Genomic DNA, 20502 nt, shown 5'->3' on the forward strand with positions numbered 1-20502 from the left:
CTTGAAGACTCTAAATTGCCCATCTAGTGGAGAAAATAATTGTTTAAATAATTTGCTTAATATATTCAAATCCCAGCCTCTTCTAAAATACTGCTGGCCACACAAAATTCCAAGATGGACCCCAAATTCAAGCTCTTTGCCCATTCCCCCCCCCCCTCTTTATAACTAAAGTTGAATGTAAAATTAGGTATTGGGGATATTTTGGGATTTTTGGTGCCAACACTAAATTGATATTAGGTTCAAGCAAAAAACGGGTTTATGAGCCATACATTTGAAAATATTCATTTATTTTGTTTCTTGCTTCAATGCAAACATTTTTGTACCAGATGCATGTACGTTTGTAAGTTGTAAGCATGTACAGTACGAGTATGATTTCTGTCTACGTGTACCCTGGTAGAACGTGTCCTTTAAATAAGTAACACCAAAATGTGTCTCATTCCCCATGACAATTGAATTGGTTACAATAGTCATCATTTATACTACTTAAGATATGCTGGGCCCAAGTGGATCACAAATCCCCGCAGCAGGCTTTGACTGCACAGCTTTGGCCAGCATCTCCAGCTGAGAGATGAAAGTCAGAACCTCCACTGTAGAACTGCGAGTCCAAGCAAGAGGCAGGTGGGTTGGGACGACCTTCCGATCTGCAATATAGACCATTACGGGTCACCCGTGTGACAAAAAGGAAGGGGTACAGGACACACCTGCGTGTTTCCTACCTTGAAAGAACAGCCCGCTGTCGCTTTTGCCGGCCGCACTGGATATGGCCAACCATACTACGGTGTCGGCTCCTTGCTCTGGACTACGCAGCCTCTGCCCCATCATACTGTGGAACTGAGGCATTGACGTGGACACGGCTGTAAAGGGGAAAGGGTCAAATGTATCATTATTATTTTTATTAATATTGATCTGCTTATTTGTATTGTACCCCGATTCTACAAGAATGTTCATTGCTCTAAGCAAGAAATGGAAGCAATGATGTCACGCCAATGGCCTCATGGCGCCATCATCCAATCAGATTGCTCTGATGTCATTGCTATCATACAACTCCGAGGGCAGTGCTTCTGAGCTGATGCGCCGTGAGAAATTTCACCTACTAGGTCAGAAAATGATTTACCACAAATGTTCATCTGTGCCAACAACATAAAGTGTCAGGCAGAATATTGAAATGTTCTCTCGGGTGTATTATAATTCATCATTGTATCATATGTCACTGACATTTGTCAATATTATACTTCCCACTTTGCACTAAATTGTAAATATTACTGCTAAATCATTTGGCTGTATTTATTACGTAATACCAACATGCAAGAGCTTATGCTGATTTCGAGGAAAGCGGGAAGTCGGACTTTTCCGACCTCAAACCAGGAAGTGTGTACGGGAACGCCCCCTTGAACTCGGAAATCACACTTGCGAAGTCAGGGGGAAAAAAATATCCTGACTTCACCGACCGACTATAATGTGACGTCACTCCGTGATGGTAAAACACAATCTACTCGAGTATAAAACTAGATAGCTTTCTTCATTCGTAAATATTCGACATAATGTACGTGACAGTATGCCGCTATCTCCCTGCATGAAATTATACGGGGATCTACTAAAATGTATGGAATGCTTATAAAATACGAAAAACAATAAATGAAGCAAAATTGTGAGAAGGCAAGTTTGCTGAAGGTCAAAATGTGTTTTTAGGACCAAAATAAAGAACAATTTATCACTACCCGCCATTTTGGTTGTTTAATTTCGCCTATAACGCTTTCAGGTCAGAACTGGGAAAAGCCAACTGGGATAAAGCCGACTTCCAGCCATCCTCGAATGCAGCGTTAATCCGCAGGGGGCGGCCATTTTGCTTTGTGATGACATTTTCAGTCGACAGCAAGCGGCAGTACAAACCAAAATGGCCGCCCTCTGAGATGGATAAACACAGGTGGATTTTTCTACTTAATTCATATTCCACTGACGCAATATTAACTCATTCACTGCCATTGACGTCAAAAATAAATTTGAACTATTTCTATTAGTTTAACATTTTTTCCCACTTTTGTTAACAAGAGTATGAAAACCTAGATTTTTTAAAATTGTATTAGAACAGATATAAAATCTGTGAATAATCGTGAGTTAACTAGTAAAGTCATGCGATTAATTACGATTAAAAATTGTAATCGCCTGACGCCCCTAATTTTTAATAATCTTTACTTTATTTAAAAAAAAGATTATAAAAAAATATATATATCTTTTTTTTTTCAGATAAAATGTCCTTTAAATGAGTTAATCATTTATACATAAAAAATTAATATTCAAAGAATGTCAATTTCAAATTTGTAAGTTGTCAGAAAAAGAGGCAAGGTAGATTTTTTTTTTTTTAACAAAACCTATGTCTAAAAAGTGACCATAAAATGAAAGAAGAGGAAAAGGAGAAAATTACCATATAATGTACACAAAATTGCCCAAAATGTCAGAAAATGTATTTTAAAAACGTTTATTTTTATTTTTAAAGCAAAGGAAAAGATTATTAAAAATTAGGGGCATCAGGCAATAAAACATTGTAATTGTAATTAACCACATGACTTCACTAGTTAACTCACGATTAATCACAGATTTTATATCTGTTCTAATACAATTTTTTAAAAATCTAGGTTTTCATACTCTTGTTAACAAAAGTGGGAAAAAATGTTAAACTAATAGAAATAGTTCAAATTATTTTTTGACGTCTATAGCCGTCAATGGCAGCGAATTTTATATCTGTTCTAAATGTAAAAAAAAAAATAATAATCTAGGTTTTCATAGTCTTATTAACAAAAATGGAATAATATGTTAAACTAATAAGAAATAGTTCAAATGAATTTTGACGTCTATAGCTGTCAATGACAGTGAATGAGTTAATCTGAATATTGCGTTTAGACTAGTAGAGGTCCACAGAACATCATTTTGTAAAGAAAGGTCAAGTTTGAACTTGTATGATTCCTCATGAACTTGGCAGTTCTGTTTGACTGTACCTGGCGTATCCACCCAGCCAGGATGCATCACGGAGAAGTGAACGTCAGGGTACTCTTTGGCCCACTGTTCTGTCAGCACCACCTGCTGCCTCTGAGAAGAACAGCAAATCATTTATCCGTGGCAAATCCTGACATCGCCCCCCGGCGCCCCCCTCCTTACCTTGTTCTGGGCGTACACTATGAGACCATCAAAGTATCCTTTCTCTGACTGCAAGTCATCAATCCGGAGCTTCTGGACCAGCATCCCGCCTGACGACACAGTGATCTAACAGAGGCATAGTGTGCTTAGAGCCTTAGACAACAGGCACGGGCTAACAGTGTGCACAAAAGTGGCACTGTGCAGTGCACTGGATCGTGTGCCGGCACATACCACCCTCGGATGCCGGCTCTTTTGTAGGAGTGGGATGAGGCTTTCGGTGAGGAGGTACATCCCTAATGGAGATGGACAGAGGGCAGATGTCATCTCATGCATACTGTTGTGTGTACAGCACGTGAGGTCGTATACCCATTGTGTTGGTAGCAAAGTTCTTCTCCAGGGCTTCAGCGTTCACCTCTCTCTTGTGTATCATGCAACCTGCATTGTTTATCTGTTGGGTATGAGAAAATTCAGCGTCGACTTTGACTTTGTAAAAAAAAAATATATATATGAACACTTCATTGCTGGAAAGTGCGTACCAAGACATTTAAAGATGGATACTGCTTCTTGAAGGCCTCGGCAAACTCCCACACTTTGCGTGATTCTGACAGGTCCACAATATGGACGTACACCTCCTGCAATAAATACGTTGATTACTATTCTCTCACTCCAACTTTGTATAATACCACAATTTCATGCTTAAACATCACCGGATTTTTCTTCATTTACCGGGAATGTTCTGTCTCTTAGTGATGAGCTCATTTGCTTCCAAAAACGTATCAATGAATTCTATTTGTAATGTTTTAAGTGTCCCAAAGACGTATTTATACGTTTGAGTTTTTTTTTTATTTATACAAGAGCATACAGAAGGCTTTGATGCAGCCTCTCACCTGCAGAGAACGGTTGAGGAAATGGTAGTCATTACAAAAACGGCCAGAAGGTGGCAGCCGAGTATAAGAGATTAACCATGGCCATGTTGCAAAAATATGATTTATCCACAGCTTAAAACTGATTTGTGAATAATGATAAAACGCTGCAAAAAGGAAACAGATAGAAATGCACTTTTTTTCCTGATGAAAGAAGAGAAAATAATAATATTTATTTTGGTAGGTTCCGTGTTTTTAAAACAATAGAACACAATATTCTGTGGGCCTTGCAAAATATGTCAAAATCCAGTAAAACAGCCGGGAGCGAACGGGAATAACTTCTAGACTAGACTAAAACCTTCATTAATAAACAATAACTATGACTAAATCAGTATGTATTTTCGTCAAATAATAAAGATGAGATGAAAATGTACTTCATTTAATAAAAAGTGGACTAAAATCTATGGACATTTTAGTTCATGTCAAATCTTGTCTCTGCTAATCTGTCATGTGACACACCCCCTATCAAATCTGCAGCTAGCAAGCTAGCTAGCTAGCTAGAGAGTGCAACATGCACAAACAAATGGGACAGACAGGAGGTGGTTTCACGGTGAAAAGTTTAAAAATAAATTATAGTTATAGTAACGTAACATTAATCCAACGGCTGTAACATTTCAACAATAATGTTAAACCGACCGCTAACTAATGCTAGTTAACTTACTTGCTCATAGCTTGGAACCATAGTAGCCACTATACTTGTGTGTCAAGTTGTTTTCCATCACAAAAAAAAAAAAAAAGAGATACATTTTTATGTGAAATAGTTATCTGAAATGTTCAACATTAATCTTATGGAGAAAAAAAGATACAGGGTTTAAATGATTGTCCTGACTAGAACTAGACTAAAATGTTGACAGTTTTTGTTGAGTAAAACTCAACCAATAAAACGATGTTTTCTTGGACTAAAATAAAGACTAAAATGTTAGATTCATAGTCGACTAAAAATGGACTAATTAAAAACGGGATGAGGTTGACTAACTATGATAAAAAAATAACAAGCGTGATTAAAACTGGACTAAAACTGAGACTAAATTTAAAAATGGCGGATAAAATGAACACTAGCTGAGAGTGAATGAGTTAAAAGCAAGATGAAGAACTCTAATGCTTCCTTCAGTCTTATTTTGAAAATCCGTCCTGAATGTTTCCTGTCCTCATTTCAAATAAGTATGATTCCTGCTTGCTAATTGACAAATAGAGAACAGTAATCCCGAAAAGATTATTTGAATATTAGGCCCAGAAATTAAAGCTCTCAACATTTCTGGCATGTACATTATGTGCAAGGTGCACACACCATATTTTTTGGACTTTAAGTTGCTCCGGAGTATAAACCGCACAATTTGTAGCATTTTTTGGAGGGAAATTTATTTGACAAAAACTGTGACCAAGAACAGTAGAGCTCAGAATCGTACCCAAAGCTCGTTTGCTTAACATGGGGAATCTCTCACAAAAACGTACTATTTACAATTCTACTTTTGGTCACAATGCAACACAGGATTCTACTAAAGGTAAGCCATTTTAAACTAAAAAGGAAAAACGTTCCCGTTGTTACAAGCAGAAGTTTCAAATCCAACTCAAATCTGTTTGCTGCTATCAACACGATTAAAAAACTGGGATTTTGATTGTGAGTCCGAACTCCAATCTTAACTCATTTGCTCCCAAGAACATATAAATATGTTCTATTTTAAATGTTTTTTTATTATTATGCTAGAGCAGCCTCTCAACTGCACAAAACGGTTGAAGCAATGGAAGTTATTACAAAAACGGCCAGCAGGTGGCAGCAAAGTAGAAGAGATCAACCAGAGCCATGTTGAAAACAAGCTGATTTACCCACAATTCTAAGCAGATTTGTGAATAATGATTAAAATTAGCTATATTGTAATGCTAATTGCTGCAAAACTGAAACAGAAATATACTTTTATTTTTTTTGATTAAAGAAGATATATATATATATAATCCATGTTTTTATAGCAATAGAACAAAATATTCTGTGGGCCTTGCAAAATCAGAGCGAAGGGGATGGCTTCAGTGGCTGGGAGTGAATGTATTAATATATAAGTCGCACCTGAGTATAAGTCACAGGAGCAGCCAAACTATGAAAAAGTGCTACTTGTAGTAAAAAAAATTAAAAATAAAAATTGTACGTTATTTGCTGCAGACCAATATTTTTTTTTCTGTGCATCCATAAAAAGCATGGACGGACAGCTGATACCTCCATTGTGTCGATGATTACTTACAGTGTTCCCAGATTCATGAATGATATCCCTCTTGGCCTCTTCGGCTTTATCTTTATTCCTGCAAACCATGTGCACTTTCCCGCCTGCAAGCATAATTGGTGTCATTTAACTTTGACATAAAAAAATTAAAAAAAATCACACAATAGGTAGCAATTCTCTTAGGTGCGTACCTTTCTTGGCTATCGCCATGGCAGTGGCTTTCCCTATTCCACTATTGGCTCCTGTAATCATAAAAGACTTTCCCACAACTGACACATCCAGGTCCTGGGGATCAAAAATTTGAGAAGCTGCTTCATATCCCCTCCTACGAAGAACAGAATTCACATGTTAAGCACACGCTTCGTGATAGGATCCGATTGGCACGATAATCGTGGAAGTCTGAGTCCAATTCATGTTGGCTGATGTGACCAGTTACCCAATCAGTGTGTCTGAGTAATCGCCAGGTGATCTTTGTTGAGCCATCTATGTCAGCAACCAACAATGAAAGGCAATGGTCTTCCACTAAATAACATTTTGTGCTCAACATATAACGGCTACATTTCACACCGAGGGAGTAAAAATCATACTATGTCATCATTATTTCATTGTATATACTTTTTGTGGCATTTTTTTTTTAATGCTGTATGCAAAGTATGTGCCTCAGCCCAGTAAAGGTTGGGAAACATTGCTCAAGACAAATCAACTGTCAATGGGACGATTGTGATAGCACATAAAGGAAAGTTTGTGTGGTGCCATTCAGTGATCAGGCCTTTCATAATTCCTCTACATAAGTCCCTTTAGCTCAAAGGACTACACATAAGAGATCAGTGATATGATCCAAACATTAAAGCATCAGAAAGAGACGTTAAAATAGTTGACTGACCTTGTGTAATGGTGTATTCCGTTTAAAAACCAGATGGTATTTCGGTATAGGGACATGGCATCAAATGGTAACTTTGCAAAAGCCTGAATTCAGCCTGTGTGTTTCCTTTGGACAACCACTGTGACAGATGAGTATCACATGGAGGGGAGGGAACGTCATGGCGCCATCTGTCGGCACTCCGTAAGGTAAACTCATTGAGCGCGTCGGCCGCAGCTGTGGTACGTCAGCGCGTCGGCCATTTTGGATGTGGCACACCTGCCCATGAAGTTATCCACTTGGGACGTTTTATATTCATTCACAAAAAGGATGTTATAGAGGCCAGGATGTGATGTTATAAGGGCCAGACCTGCTTGTGAATGCAGAACTAAACCCAAGACGTTCTGTTATATTTTAAATGTGCATTAAATGTGCAAATGTTTGTCTTTATTAGCAGCTGTTGCATTTACTTGTATGTAGAGGCCGCCATTTTAAGGTCTTTTCAGTCTTGTGAGAGTGCAAATTTGCAACAGTGTCACCTACTGTATGTTCACCAATTCCTGCCTACTTTATTTTCTAAGAAAACAACACTGTACATATTCAGCAATAACACATTCACTTTCATTAATGTACAAATACTACACAATAAACCATGTTCAGAATCATCCGCATCTACATGTCGGCCTTCTGACTAACTTGTGAGCCGATGCGTATTTCTTTCTGCAGATCTCTTTCATCTCAAAAAGTCAGTACAATGCATGCGTGCTATGTTAGATTTCTTCTGATGGCCGCTGCATGTTTTGTAGTTCAGCCATCCACACTGAATATTTAAATCATTTGCTGTTACTCATGCTTCGGCGTCACTTGTATTCTAGAGTCAGTGAAAATGATTTTGTCCAACATGGTGCCGATCTTACGTTAATGAATTATTCTGTTAATTATTTTCATGAATGCAATGAGACTATTGTGTAGTGCTGACACATGCAATGTATTCTTACTTTAAAAAGTTTGGGGTTTTGTTACCCTTTATGTTATGTCATACTGTATATCACTAGCTGCTTACCTCGTGCACTAATTGCATAGTACTTCTGTGGTACAATTAGATTTAAATGTTTACGTTGGTTCCCTTCAGATGTTGCCCTTTTAACCTATTTTTCCCCTTTGCCTTTTACTGTTGTGACAAAATCTAATCTGTTTGCCTGCTTATCCTGCCTGTCTGGCTATTTTCCACCAAATTGCAAAGTGCAAATACAGCTCGATTTTTAGTTCTAACCCCACGATCCAAGTATAGAACACATAAATGAGACGTTTTCACCTGCCACATCCAATATGGCAGTAATGTTGACGTACCAGAATAAGATAGAGACGTCGATGTTTATTTTTTGACGTCTACTCTTTAGCGCTCCCGTTTTTTTAGCGTATCATTTGTTCCAAGTCGTGGCAAAAGGCACGTGATATTTCTTTACAACTCCTTATGTGGGCCCAAGCGTACCCTTTTTGCAATCAGCCAATCAAGGTGCTCGAGGTGTGCGCTTGCTGCTGCAGCGACAGTCACCGCCCGGCGGGACACGGAAGAAGGGCGGAGCTTAGCAACTTCCCTTACTGTGGCTGTCGACGGTGAACGACGGGACGGCTTAAATAAGGTTATGTGTTTTAAAAGGATATCGTGACCCCGTGTGAGGGTTAAGCCTATATTTTCATCTGCGCCTTGATTAACCCGCCGGCAATATGGTAAGTGAGCCCCACGCCTGATTATTAACGATAAAAAGCTAGCATCACCTGTTTGCACCTGTTGTCGCTGACAGGTTGTTAGCAACAAAAAACTCCCAACAACTTCATCTCTATCCAATGAGCTCTTTCTTTTTTTTTTTAGATTCACGCCGTGGTTTGTACTTTCACTGCGTTTTCATTGTGTTTTAAGGACTTTTTCTTTTTTTTTTTTAAATAAAAATCGACTCCAACCGTATAACAGGAAAACAGGTTTGGTCACTTTGCGTTGTTTTCCGCCTTCATTTGCCTTGTCAACTGAAACTAATCTCTCAGTCCCCCTCCACGCTGACCAATGGTACATATGTAAAAAACAAAATGAGTAATATAATTTTTGAGACATAATGGTAGAATGTTATTTCAATTTAATTCATTATTATTATTATTTATTATCGAACATTTTACCTATCTCATATGGTCAACTATTAGGTATGGGTGAATAAATACTGATACCAGAATTATTTTAAGGTATTGGGTACTCGTGGAGTCAGTGATACCAGACAGGATAGGCCTACTTACACAAAACAAAAACACAAAAATCTGACATTGAGTGAGACCTCCTCGCCAGTAGTTGCGCTGTACTGCGGCAGTTTGACACATCGTAGACTCATCATCTGCTTCAGAAAGAAACATCTTCTCAAACATTTTTTTTGTCATTGTGTTGAATGAAATTTAAGTATTAGAAATATCGGTATTCAGTACTTAAAGTGAATATTTGTATCAGTCTGGAAAAAAGTCATATGAGCCATCCCTACAAATACGATCAAAATACAGTTTTTAAAAACACAATTTTGATGCACGGCAATTCTATATTGTCACAGAAACAAAATTATACGTATAGGTCAAAGGAGGTAAAGTCAGAAATGTAAATTCTGCTCTCATACTGGATCTCAATACATTGTATCCAGTGAGTTTGTGTATGCATTGCATATTTGGTGGTGTAAAAAACAACAACAATACTTTAAATGCTCCAACATAAGAAAAATTAATAGTTTCCCAAATTAGTTTAAAAAAAACAAGCAAACAAGCTGAGACAGGGTCATTACGTCAGTAGTGTGAACATTCTAAAACCATGCAAAAGCCTCACTCTTGCGGTGGTATTTTTAAACGTGCCGTTTGTTTGCACAGTCAAGTTATTCTTTAATGAGCCATGGCTGCAGCAGAACACGTGTTGTTCTAGTTAATGACGTCCTTAGCTAAAGAAGACACGTCTATTGGTACGGGGCCTGCGTTGGCCCCTCTGACTCCCTACCCCACCCGTCGACACTCCTGTGTGTCCTGTGTCGTCAGATGCGATTCCTGCTCCTCTTCAGTCGCCAGGGCAAGTTGCGCTTGCAGAAATGGTACACGCCCATAACCGATCGGGAGAAGAAAAAGATCATCAGGGACATGACCACAGCCGTGTTGGCACGGCAACCGCGTACCTGTAACTTCCTGCACTGGAAAGACCTGAAGATTATTTACAAAAGGTGGGTGGGGCCCTGCATTCTTTTTCTTCCAGCCACTTACAAAGCAAGTGCACCTGGTTCTTATCTTCTCATCGATGCACACCCCCAAGTGTATAATAGATCAACTCACTAACTGATTTACTAACTTTATTTTTTTTTCCCCTTCTAGATACGCAAGCTTGTATTTCTGCTTGGCTATAGAGAACCAGGAGAATGAGCTGCTCGCCTTGGAAGTTATTCATCGCTACGTTGAGCTGCTGGACAGATACTTTGGCAATGTATTTTCTCCTTTGCCTTCTTCAATTCATATTTGAACAGCTTCTATTAACAATATTATTGAAGATATTGATATTGATGATATTATTTATAATCTGCTCTGTCATGCAAGTCAACCTCAGATTTTGATTTTAAATTGGGGTTTATTATATTTGGTGGACAGCAATTTACTGTTTTTTCTTGGTTAGGTATTTGTAAATTCACTTATTAGCATTTTTTTTTTAACTCTATGCGATATTTGGACTACCCCCCCCCCCCCCCACACACACACACACACACGCACAAAAGCACGTTTATGGTATTTGTACTCTTTCTGTAATGATGTAAACTGCCACAAGATGGCGCCAAGTCCTATCTGAATAGGAACTGGTTTCTACAAAGCATTATGAGGTGATGCATCAGGACTGAGAGACAAAAAAAATTTACGTAGGGGAGGAGATAAGTCTGTTGTTAGGAGACTGCACTTAAACCCCCACTTGATGCATTTAAGTAATTAATTAGTTTTTATGGCAATGTAGTTGATATTGGGGATTATGGTTTGTGGTACAGAACCGTAAAAGCCCCTCCATTGCAGGTTACGGGTCAAGAACAGCTTCAAATTGACTTTGGGTGCACCTTTTTTGTAGGCGTTTTTGGCAAATATGACAAGAATGATAAGAGGTTAATATATTTATTTGTTTGTAAGTATATTTGTAGTCATTCTGTATTTCCGCCGTTGACCAGCATTTGACGTCATAGTTTTCTTTTTGAATCCTGTATGTTGCAAAAAAAACAACAACACATATGTACTGAATCAGCCAAGCGTTACGATCATTTGGGCAGCCATCTTGCGTTGCCACTGTCACTGATAACTTCTCGGTTATCTGTGCATATTTTACGCCAGGGTCTTCACTGTTTGCATCAGGCATTCAGAGTATACTGTATATTTCATAGCGATTTTTCTTCTGCGTTTCCCATGCTGTAATGTAATTTTAGCAGAGTGTCATCCTGACATGTCGTGCACTTCCAAAAACTACCACCAGCATACAACCTAACAGTACAGAGCACCTTCCGTTAAATCCATTAAAACACTATTTGAACACTCTCTATCTTTAAATTAATTTTTTCACGAAAAGGCATTTTAAGGCTGTGAGGATTGCAGTTCCACCGTATCCTGTATTATCTGAAATAATCCCCTCGCCTCCTCTCCCAGGTGTGCGAGCTCGACATAATCTTTAACTTTGAGAAGGCCTATTTTATCTTGGACGAGTTCCTGATGGGAGGGGAAATCCAGGAAACCTCCAAGCAGATTGTGAACCGCTCCATCGAAGCCTCAGACTTGTTGCAGGAGGTGAGATGCTCTGGCGCACAAACACAAAACAAAACCACACACCACCGAGTGGCTCGCAACTGTGGCATGAGCGTGGAGCATCTGTTTTGCAACGCACGACATCGTTCATGACAGCAGCCCAACAAAACGCTGGGATTTTTAATTGGTTTCATGTCACTCATCACTCGTGTGTGAGCTGTTAGAAATCCCTCTGTCTGTTGAATCAAAGTACCAAGAGAGATCCTCCTAAAAGATTTCTCGCCATTTTGAACCACTTCATTGCATTTGCATTAGTGTAAGCAATGCAGTTCTATTAATGTCCCAACCCTAAAATGCACATATTGAGGCATTTACATGGACAGCAGGGATGTCCTTAGTTCCAACTGCTTCATCTGAGAATTGTTAAGGCGGCATCGTCTCATTGAGATTATTTCCTCAAAGGTGCTCACAAATGGAAAAATGCTGTCCATGTAAACAATGCCACACATTGCGCACAAGGTGAAGGCAACACCAGTCACACACAGTTGCGGCTTGTAAGAATAACGTGTTTGAATGTTGGTGCCGACTAGCGTCAATAAAGCTCGGCATACACTTCTATACCAACAAACTGCTTTGATTTGGGCAGTGTATGCCCAGCTTTAGTCTCCGGGCCTCTCCCAGGGTGGCATTAGTTTGACTCTTCATAAACATAAAATTAAATGTTTGGGTATTTGTGTTGGGTAGATTATGCCTTTGTTATGACACAGTTCAATTCACTTTGAAACCAGTTCCCATTTGTGAGGCTAAACAAAAATCATATAAATATAACCTAATACAACGTGATCATCAAACACACACCTGAACACACGATCGGGGGTAGCAATTAATTAAGTACCTCGTGCACGAGTGAGATGTGACAACCCGTCCATACCTTCGGCGGCCGTAGTGGGCGGGATATAAAAACATAAAACAATGCACAGCTACCGCTATCTTTTTTTTTTCTTCCAATTCACTCACAATATACTCTCACGCGAAGCACATCCTCAGGCTCTTTACAGTGTTATCGTGTAATATAAAATTAAAGCCTGCCCGGTATATTCAGTTGCGTCTCCATGTTTTCACTCGATCAACATACCCTTTAACGATATTGTAATACAATGTGAGTGTAGCGTTTACTTGACTGATGTCCTATCACCACCTAGTGCAAGCGCCAGCAACCTTTACTGTCAAAATAGCCGTTTTAGGCCAAATAAAAAATAAATAAAAATAAACTGTTTAGAGATGGATAATCTTTGAATATTATAATAAACGAAACCGTGTTAGTGTAATCTACTGAGGGCCCAAGAGCTAATTAGAGCTGCACCATAACAGGAAATATGCAGCATCCAATACTTTGAGATTCATTTTCTTCTACCTTTCGTCTTCCATTTTTGGGATTTTTTTGTGTGTGATTTTTCACACTTAATTTTTTATACATTTTTAGATTTTTCTGCCTTTCTGTAAAAGGTTTGGCAATTTTATGAACATATGATCATTTTCTGCCTCTCACATTTTATGGCTCATTTTCTGACCTTTTTGGACATTTTATGGTAATTTTTGGGATTTCTTCTTTTGTTTTTTGGACATTTTATAGTTACTTTTTAAAGTTTTCTTTCTGCCTTTTAAAATAAAATTTCTAACTTTTTTTTATCAATTTTGTGTACTTTATATGGTAATTTTCGCAATTTCTTTTGTTTTTGTATATTTTATGTTTTTTTATTTAACGTTTTTAAAATAAATTTTCTGACCTTTTTTTGGGCAATTTTGTGTACATTATATGGTAATTTTCTCCTTTTCCTCTTCACTTCTTTCATTTTATGGTCACTTTTTAGACATAGCTTTTGTCTTCTTTTTTTTTTTTTCTTTCTTTTTCATCTACCTTTTGCCTCTTTTTCTGCCAACTTACAAATTTGAAATTGACATTCTTTGAATATTTATTTTTTTATATCTAGATGATTAACTCATTTAAAGGACATTTTATCTGGAAAAATAAATAAATATATATATATATATATAAGTCAATTATTGCGATTTTTTTTTTTAAACAAAAATTTAGAAAATACTAATCTGTAAACATGTACACTGTAAGAGTTGTATGATAATGTACTATGTATATTTAACAGGTTGGAATCTGTTTCATGTTTGAACAGCATTGAAATAAAATATTAAGGCTTAATGTTCCATTAATATAACATTCTTCCGTGCTTAAAGTGTAAGACATTTTGTTGAATATTTCCATCAAAAATTTATCTTTATAAATCGATTCGGCTGCATATGAATCGATACGAGAATTGTGTGCTGTAATATTGCGATATATTAACACCCCTTATATATACACCCCTCACCTAGTGGTAGAATAGAAAGCTATATTATAACTTAGTTGGCGCTCAATTACCGGCGCGATGGTTAAGGATCACTAGTCTAATAAAGTCCAAGCGTGGTTCCATCCGAGAACTAATCTCCCAAACACAAATGACCCAACGTTTTGTTTTGATGTTTATTTTCCTGAACAGTAACTTTTCCTACTAGGTTTTGCATTGAGCTCTAGCATGGGAAGGTGTCGTTTCAGTGTAGTTGTGTGAATGTGAGCATCTCCAGTAGTCAGTGTGATGGTCCAGTTTGATGAACAGTGGTGCTGCTGAGGCCTCGGGTGAGTCCCACCGCTAATAGGCTTCTGGATGTGTGCTGTCGTGTGCAGTGCGTGTGTGTTTGCTGCCTGTTTTTTTTCCACCCTTGGGCGTGTGTGTGTGAGTGCGCATCTCTCTCGCTCCCGCTGTCTCTGTCTCTCCCTGCCAGTGTTAGTCACGAGCGAGAGACAGTTTTGCGTCGACGGGGGTGGCGTGTGGCGTAGGTTTAGCGACACTTCCCGCTCTCCCGAGGCTGTGTGTGGTCAAGTCGTTCTCTTGGGTGTGTTCTTGCGTGCTTCTCAGTAAGGCTCGACTAACACCTGAATTTGGAATTGATGCCAGAGTCGTTGGCTCCCATTGATTGTGATCATTATCGCTTCAGGATGGCAGCAATGATTGGTATGAGGTGGAGCTGTTTGGACCTTGAATATGGACAGACAGGTTAGATGTTCTGCTTGTGTTAGTGACTGTGTGTCGGTGTTCTCAGCACCTTAATTTCGGGTGTTGTGTAAACGTGTGCCTCTGAATATTCATCCTATCGCACAATTGAGCGTGAAGACCCCTTAGAAGGTGATTTATACTCTATTGTGTGCTTCTTTTTTTTTTTACTTTCTTCTTTTCCAGACAATGGAGGAATATATGAGCAAGCCGGCATTTTGACACAGGAAAAGGGACAAAGTAAGCTCAGGGCCTAAATATGCACATGCGGAAGCTGGAATAATTATGATCCTGCTAAACATTCTCAAGACAAGAGAGAAGGCTTCATTTACAAGTAAATATTCATTTTCTTGGTCTTGCACTCGTTTGAAAGTGAAAGGGGTGAACATATATTAAAGGTGTGCTGAATGTTGTTAATATATTGAAAGTTAACCTTGTGAACTTATGATTTAACAATTTGACAATGTCAAAAGTACATTGCCAAATGAAATGTTGATTCACTTTTTAATCTGTCAAATCTCAGATTGATTGTGCCATCTTTCTTCTGAGAGCTGTTGCTAGAGTGGGTGTGATAAAAAAAATAAAAAAAATTGTAACAAGCAATTTGGAGCATCTAATTAAATGTATATTTTGATAACCAACTCATGTGAACAACTCCTGTTTTTTTTTGTTTTTGTTTTTTTAATAAGCAACACAACTCCGCAAGAAGAAAAATAATACCGCTGATGCTTTATTCATCTGTGCTTCGTCACACATTATTTAGCATGTACAAAATGGTTTAAAAATGAGCATACATAGCACAACCACTGGTAGGCCAACAATGCAGAGCTTTGCAGTATGAAAGCGATTGGAAGGCAGGCTGATATTGAGACTGGTAAATAACGATCCATAATCATAATTACAACAACTTCACGAACCCTGAATATACGCGGAGCCACGGCAGCACTCATTCCAGTCAGCTCCAAATTGAAAATAACTCCGATTTATATTCTCAAATGTTAGGAAATTTTAAGGAAACTTTAGAGGCTGTCCGAATTTACAGCTTGATTCATACATACTTCAATTTGACAGATGTCATTTTATTTGAAATATAATATAGTCTGTTTCTACAAACACAATGTAAAACTTTAACAATGTCACAAAACTTAATTATAAACTCGTATTTGATGTTTATACTCGTTAAAGTGGAAGTCCACCTTAAACATTTCTTGACAATAATATGTTAATTTGACCTCACCAGTCTAAACATTTGTGGAATATGAGTTAAGCAGCAAAATCCAGCCATTTCTGTCCATCTCAGGGGGCGGCCATTTTGCCACAGTTACTCAGGGCTCAGGCAATGACCAATCACAGCTCACCTCTTTTCTGAAGCTGAGCTGTGATTGGTGGTTACCTGAGACCAAAGACATTGACGTCTTCTTCAGTCGACAACAAGTGGCAAAATGGCCGCCCCCTGAGATGGATAAAAACAGCTGGGTTTTGTTGCTTAACTCATGTTCTACTAACACAATATCAACCAGAATAGCATATTTAGACTAGTAAGGGCTGCATAGAACATATTGTCAAAAAATGTTTTGGGCCGACTTCTCCTTTAAGAATTTAGGAGTAATAGAAGTTGCAAACCCTGTGTTTTGAATCATATGTTGGTCTCATCTCCTATGACGTCACTATATTTCTATAATGACCTTGCAGCAAATAGGGACTATATATATATACATGTAGATATATTTGTATTTTTTATTTTTTTTATTTTTTATGTTAGGGTGATATCAGCTATGATTTGTACAATAAAATTTGTAAACTAGATCACATCCACCATACAGAAAAAATTTAAATACTATAATCATAGCGTTTACATTCCAGCCGCAGCTTTGTCACGGTGCTCCTCTGCTCCTTCTCCCCCCGACGCGGTGCGGGGGGCCGGGGCGGAGGTCTTGGCCTTCATCCCCTCCTCTTCCTCCTTGCTCTGCACCTCGGTGGGTTTCTCCTCCTCGGCCTCCCTCTTGACCACCGGTCTGCTCCCAGAGTCCGCCTGGCTCAAGTAGTCCTTGACGGCCCTCTCATACAGCTCGTAGGGGAAGTGGCCCTTGGTCTGCGCCTGGGTGTCCCGCTTGGCGATGCCGTCGGGCGGGTACTCGGTCAGGATTTTGGCCGCCAGATAGGTGGTCACCTCATCCTCCACGTCGCCATCGGCGTCGTCGTCGGCGTCGTCGGCGGCGACCTGACGCCGAAAGGGCATCTTGTTGAGCTCGGACAAGAACAGATTCTCCCTGCGTCCGGCCGGAGGCGGGATTTTGACTGATCCCGCATTCAAATCAGGGTTGGGCCCCGCTGGGATCCTATCCGCGGACGTCTTGGCGGGTCTGGGCATCACCGGATATTCGTTGCTGATGGTCTCCACGCCGATGATGTCCAAAAAGTCCTCTCGGTCCATGTCCTCAGGGGCGGCGGCCTTGCTCTTCAGGGGCAGTCTTCGGCTGAAGTAGCGGACCTTCGGGGTCTGTCTGGGCAGGTAATGAGACGACGTGGACGGCGGGTTGCGGTGGAGCTTGCGGAGTTCCTCCGTAAGCAGCATGTCGATGAGGTCCTGTGGGGGCACGTGGAGCTTCAACGACAGCTCCAGAAGCTCCTTCACCGTACGAGGATCCACGATGGAGGGACGGATGAGTCTCTTCCGTTGGTCCCCGGTCTGGTCCCTCCTCTGTGTCTGATCGGTCATCTCCAGAACTTTAAGTAGGTAGTAATCGACCAGTTTGGTGTCATCGTCTGCGTCCTCCTGGTCCTGACCTGAACGTCGCTGCACTTCCTCCTCATCTTCCTCCTCCTGATCCCCGAGGGCCCTGTCTGCTTCCTCGTGACTCCCGTTCACCATCTCCTCGGTCTCCTCTCGTTCCTCCACGGGGACCCACTCCTCCCCGGGGGCTCCGTCTTCATCGGCCTCCTCGTCCTCGTCCCCGAAGATGTCTCTCTTCTGTCCTACAGACATTGGCATCCTCTCGAGCTCCTCGAAGATGGATCGAAGGTTGGCGAGGCTCTGAGGTGTGTACTTCTGGTCCAGATCCTCTGTAGCTCGCTTGGAGGCATCCGTGTTCTCTTCATCCTCGAACATCAACGGGTACTTCTTGTGGGGTCTCGGGTAATTGGCGTAATCAGCCGGTGAGCTCTGCGCGGTTTCCGTACCTTTGGTGCGGTGTTTGTGTAGACGATGGTCATTCCGGGGTGTGGACGCGGGGCTGAGCTTGGCCTGATCCTGGAGGGACTTGAGCAGGGATCTCATCAGCTGTTCCGCGGTGATATCCTGGCGTTCCACCGGAGCCTCGTCCTCTTGCTGCTGCTGCTGCTGCTGCTGCTGCTGCTGCTGTTGCTGCTGCTGCTGCTGCTGCTGTTGCTGGGAGGCAAGCTGAAGCAACACCCTGAACTTTTCCACTTCGTCGTAGTTTGATGGCGCGGCTCCCGGACGACCCCCGTTACGCTGTTTCAGGTTCTCGATGTACTCCAGAGCTTTGAGCAGGTCGGAACCGGCCGGCTGCCCTTCGTCTCCGTCGCCGCCTCGGAGACGGTAGTGGCGGGGGAGAGACGCAGCCTGCACGGCGCATCCGTGGAGGAGAACGGCGAGCAGGACCATGGCTGTCCCCACGGGCAACTTGTGGTAGAAATGCAGCATATTAGAGGCAATTGATCACCTGTGAAGAGAAAAACAACGCAGATGATTACCTATCCATCTGTCCATCCATCTACAAAAAAATATAAAAATGTGTTCCTGTTCTTGTGGTTTTGTTTTTGTTGATGTACACATAGCTTTTGTTCTTGTTTGAAACAAAATGACACTTTTCTACTAATTAACATTTTTTTTTGGGGGGGGGGCAAATTCATAAAATTACAGTCTTATCAAGCTATTATACACACTTAATGTTTTGGTTTTGTTCCTACTTTATGGCAAAATATCAATTCTATTTGTGTTTTTTTGTGTGCAAAATCCTACTAAATTGCAGTTTCGTTCTGTCGTCAGATCCAATACTATAGCAGAATAAAACATTGTTTTCCCCCGAGATTTTTTATATATATATATACTTAGATTTTTCATTATATTGTCACTTGATCAGACTGATTGGTGGTTGTCATAATTTGCACCACCCATGTCATTAAATTAGATGACTAACACGTTGGGTTTAGAAAAAAAAAAAAAAAACCACCTCTGAATATGGCCTAATCTATATATTTTCTATTGTTCGTCGCCGTCTTCACAAAGATTGCATCATCTGACGGCTCGTTAAATTTACACGAATGTATGTATGGATCCTCCAATCCTGCATCCATCTCTGCATCTCCATGCGTTTGCACAGGAAGTGTTCGCTTCTTTTCTATCATCCATCGATCAAATCTGTATGACTCATTCCTCGCGTTGTGAGGGGCAACGTCGAGATCTAATTGGCCGAGCATCAACAACAGCCAGCGCAAAAGATAAACAAGACAAACACCCAATTCCATCCAAGCGATGCGAGATTTTCAATGCCATACATATAAAATACAAATAAAAACTTGGTTAATTCAATGCAACGGGTTGTATTTTTATTTATTTTTGCGTGTGTGTATTTCGTAGTGGAAATAATCGGCGGAATGCGCGTCTTACCTTTTGAAAAGAACGCTCAGACAACAGCGGAAGTGTTGGGCATGTCCCCTTGCAGCTTTGTGTCGTGTTGTGTGTGTGCAGGACTCGGACAGCTCCTCCGCATATATGAGCAGACACCTGACTACCGCGTCATCGCACGACGCACGCAAGTAAGAGCCGCCCCCCCCTTAAAAACAGCCCATATAAATGATTCACGTTTTTATGGCATGGCATACAAAGAAGCTCGCAGCATTAAAAATAGCCCCCGACGCTGTCTGTTGCACGGTGAGAGCTATTGATCGCCTATAAGGGCTGTGGATGCATCATATTGGAGCTCATCGTTTGACTCCACTGGCCAACAGAAATATCCATATTTCCCCTTTGTGTTCAAGCATATGTTGTCACAAATGCACGTTACTTTAATGTAGCTATAACAAAATAATCCATTATTGATCCCCTATATGGAACTTTTAAATTCATAGCACATATCAGATAAAAGACAAGCGTTATATACCTTACAAAGACCTTTTAAATAGATAGAACCACCAAGCACGCACGAACTCCATTTTGAATGATATTTGTATCATCTTTGTGCAAAGTTACATCAGGGCATGCAGGTGAGGAGTTAAACCCTCCAGCAATGACTCACAGGCGCTGTCGCAGTTCAGCAGCTCCTCCTCCTCCTCCTCCTTCTGCTTCTTCTTCTTCTTCCTCCTCTTTCTTGAGATTAGCCAACCAGACGGTGATAAACAGCCTCCCGGTTGACTAGGGGCCAAAGCTGCGACACTCCCATCGGTGACAAGATGGCGACGCAGCATGCCGCCTGCCAGATGAGGGGCCACGCATGAGGGGGGTGACAAGATTTACGGTGAGATCCAACAGGCTC

General features: G+C 40.4%; 2 protein-coding genes and 1 pseudogene across 4 annotated transcripts; 1 reads left to right on the forward strand and 2 right to left on the reverse strand.

Annotated features, from left to right (window-relative positions):
- Positions 1-474: 474 nt before the first annotated feature.
- LOC147180660 (dehydrogenase/reductase SDR family member 12-like) lies at positions 475-7308 on the reverse strand (annotated as a pseudogene). The gene is made up of 10 exons (XR_015095278.1): positions 7149-7308; positions 6457-6590; positions 6287-6369; positions 3669-3764; positions 3499-3580; positions 3364-3425; positions 3154-3258; positions 2994-3084; positions 717-854; positions 475-641 (listed from the first exon to the last, which is right to left on the reverse strand). The product of XR_015095278.1 is annotated as a dehydrogenase/reductase SDR family member 12-like (transcript).
- A 1392-nt stretch (positions 7309-8700) lies between these two features.
- LOC147180661 (AP-1 complex subunit sigma-3-like) lies at positions 8701-15648 on the forward strand. 2 transcript variants are annotated; one of them, XM_086073902.1, is made up of 6 exons: positions 8701-8855; positions 10182-10360; positions 10509-10617; positions 11808-11945; positions 14952-15010; positions 15194-15648. In XM_086073902.1, the coding sequence occupies exons 1-5, from the start codon at positions 8853-8855 to the stop codon at positions 14994-14996; spliced, it is 474 nt and encodes a 157-aa protein (XP_085930028.1). In that variant the 5' UTR covers positions 8701-8852; the 3' UTR covers positions 14997-15010; positions 15194-15648. The 2 variants fall into 2 exon arrangements, with proteins under 2 accessions (XP_085930028.1, XP_085930039.1); XM_086073913.1 differs by lacking the exon at positions 14952-15010.
- A 73-nt stretch (positions 15649-15721) lies between these two features.
- On the reverse strand, positions 15722-19773 carry scg2b (secretogranin II b). Its single transcript, XM_086073890.1, has 2 exons — positions 19638-19773; positions 15722-18690 (listed from the first exon to the last, which is right to left on the reverse strand). Exon 2 carries the CDS (start codon positions 18669-18671, stop codon positions 16860-16862), a length of 1812 nt encoding a protein of 603 aa, XP_085930016.1. The 5' UTR covers positions 18672-18690; positions 19638-19773; the 3' UTR covers positions 15722-16859.
- Between the last annotated feature and the right edge of the window lie 729 nt (positions 19774-20502).

The sequence above is a fragment of the Leptonotus elevatus genome, chromosome 1 (genome assembly GCF_054856555.1).
Source record: "Leptonotus elevatus isolate MCC_2025b chromosome 1, RoL_Lele_1.0, whole genome shotgun sequence".
Lineage (NCBI taxonomy): Eukaryota > Metazoa > Chordata > Actinopteri > Syngnathiformes > Syngnathidae > Leptonotus > Leptonotus elevatus.

Bases quoted from the DNA above. Each gene is read 5' to 3' on its own strand.
- LOC147180661 (XM_086073902.1), top strand. The intron at 10,361-10,508 runs GTGGGTGGGGCC...TTCCCCTTCTAG, and splicing joins CTGAAGATTATTTACAAAAG to ATACGCAAGCTTGTATTTCT. The intron at 10,618-11,807 runs GTATTTTCTCCT...CTCCTCTCCCAG, and splicing joins TGGACAGATACTTTGGCAAT to GTGTGCGAGCTCGACATAAT.
- scg2b (XM_086073890.1), bottom strand. From the start codon at position 18,671: ATGCTGCATTTCTACCACAAGTTGCCCGTGGGGACAGCCATGGTCCTG.